Source organism: Physeter macrocephalus, chromosome 21 (genome assembly GCF_002837175.3).
Source record: "Physeter macrocephalus isolate SW-GA chromosome 21, ASM283717v5, whole genome shotgun sequence".
Taxonomy (NCBI): domain Eukaryota; kingdom Metazoa; phylum Chordata; class Mammalia; order Artiodactyla; family Physeteridae; genus Physeter; species Physeter macrocephalus.
This window is the reverse complement of record NC_041234.1, coordinates 35,800,943-35,802,900: the sequence shown is the minus strand read 5'-3', so window position 1 is coordinate 35,802,900 and position 1,958 is coordinate 35,800,943. Positions and strand designations below refer to the sequence as shown.

At 47.3% G+C, this 1,958-nt stretch overlaps 1 protein-coding gene across 1 annotated transcript; it reads right to left on the bottom strand.

The window, feature by feature from the left end:
• Positions 1-23: 23 nt before the first annotated feature.
• MAGEH1 (MAGE family member H1) lies at positions 24-1,546 on the bottom strand. Its single transcript, XM_007124646.4, has one exon. The coding sequence runs from the start codon at positions 1,209-1,211 to the stop codon at positions 552-554; it is 660 nt and encodes a 219-aa protein (XP_007124708.1). The 5' UTR covers positions 1,212-1,546; the 3' UTR covers positions 24-551.
• Between the last annotated feature and the right edge of the window lie 412 nt (positions 1,547-1,958).

Below are 1,958 nucleotides of genomic sequence, written 5' to 3'. Positions count from 1 at the left end.
GTGGTCAATAAATGGACAAGGTGTCCTCATCATTAAGCTTTTATTTTTTTTCTATATTCTGCAGTAACTAAGCAAAATCAAGGTAGTTGTCAATTTTCTTTACACAACAGCAGACACAAAGGTTTTCAGAATGGCAGGACATAAAAGAATTCTCCCATCCTTCTCTCACATTTTACTGGTTATTTCAAACTTTTAAGAACAGCCTATTTTAATGATATAAAATATGTATCAGATCACAGAATATTATTCAAAGACTTCATTTTATAACGTTAGCAAAACTGTTATACTAAATATCAATGACGGAAAAAAATATATCTTCTTCAATGGTATTTTAAAACATGTTATGACCTTAATCAACACTGTATTAAAATGAATAAAATTTACAATATTCAAAGTAAACGTTCTGTTTCTCAAACAATTAGCACTGATCACAAATACCAAATACAGTGCCCCACTCCCGATTACATTCAACTAAGGACCCAGATGATCTACTCCTTGGGGTACCTTTGATGCTCTTTCCAATCCCCCTCAAGGGTGTGCTGCATATTTCCCTAAGGGGCAGAATAACCCCTAGCACCTGAATTGAGGATAGCCTCAACTTCTGCATCATCATCAGAATCCCAATCGTAATTACATGGCCAGTCCTTGGAGCATCGGTTACGCACCCTTGCCACAAAATGCATGACTTTCAGCTTGCTTGATTCCACGTGTGCTCGAGGTCCCCAGAAGAACTCGTACTCCACAGGACTGCTACGGGGCACTGGCTTATAAATCAGGTACCCTCTGCGCACAAACTCTTCTGTAACGACCTTCTTTGGATCTCCAAAGATGCTGTGCTGCCGGCCAGGCTGCATCCCCAACTTTCCCAGCACTTTCCAGACCAGGGCCTCCTTGGCGCTGTTGCCCATGATGAAGATGAGGGCTAATATAGACATCAGGAGACTTTTCTTGGTGCCTTGAAAATTGCTCCTGGCTACCGAGGGCTTCTGCGCTAGAGCAGTGCTCGAGGCTTCCTCAGGGGTGGTGGAGGCCTCCTCTGGAGTGCTTGGGTCTTCCTCTGGGCCGCTCAGGTCGTCCTCGGGGGTGCTCGGGACCAAAGAGGCGGCCATCGGGGTCTCGGAGGTTTCTGAGGCCTGTATCTTACGATTGTTGCGGTTCTCTTCTGCGGCCCTTGCATTACGGCGACGCCGACTCTTTCGTCCCCGTGGCATATCTTCTGCTAGGGGCACGGAGCCTATAGCAATCCTAGGGAAAGATGACTGTAACCTCTGCAGAAAAAAGCTATCTCTACTTTAAGAAGTGGCCGCCGCTGAAGCCACCAACGTCAATAGAGTCTTTGTAACAAGCGAGACGTTTTCAGCTACAAAGCTAACACCCACGCAAGCCGACTTACACTAGCAGCCGCCCCCAGCGCTCGCCCCAGCAGCAAAGCACAGGAACGCAGGGCTGAATTGACTCCGCCTCACCTGCCACGCAATCCCCAAGCTCCAAAAGGAAGTGGGCGGTTCCTACAAGCAGACTTCCGCTGTCAGATAGAAGAACGGACAGGCCTAAGCAGAGGTGGGACTAGGGGAGAAATGACGGCTCGGATTGGCAAGGACAGGGGTATGTAAAGAAGAAATAAATATAGGGTTCCTGCATTTTTCAGTCTAGTACAAGATTGGCTGGCGGGTCTTGGGAAAGAGTGTGTCTACTCTATTCCCAGACTGGGGGTGTGTTTGAGACCATAGGGGAGGGACAGGAGTGTATTCTTAGAAGGAATCAGCTGCTCCCAGCTCTCCTTTCCTGTCTTGGCTTACACAGCATATTCATTCACTCGCCTTGTTTTCAGGTGTCTATGTGTATACTGATTAATTCCTGGGCCCGCATAGGACCCAGATAAGATGGCTGTGGCCGAAGTGCTGGGTGATGAGAGGAGATGGGACTGCAAAAACGAACAGTGTGCAAGAGGTGCAGAG

Coding starts and splice junctions, on each gene's coding strand:
- MAGEH1 (XM_007124646.4), bottom strand. CDS start 1,211: ATGCCACGGGGACGAAAGAGTCGGCGTCGCCGTAATGCAAGGGCCGCA.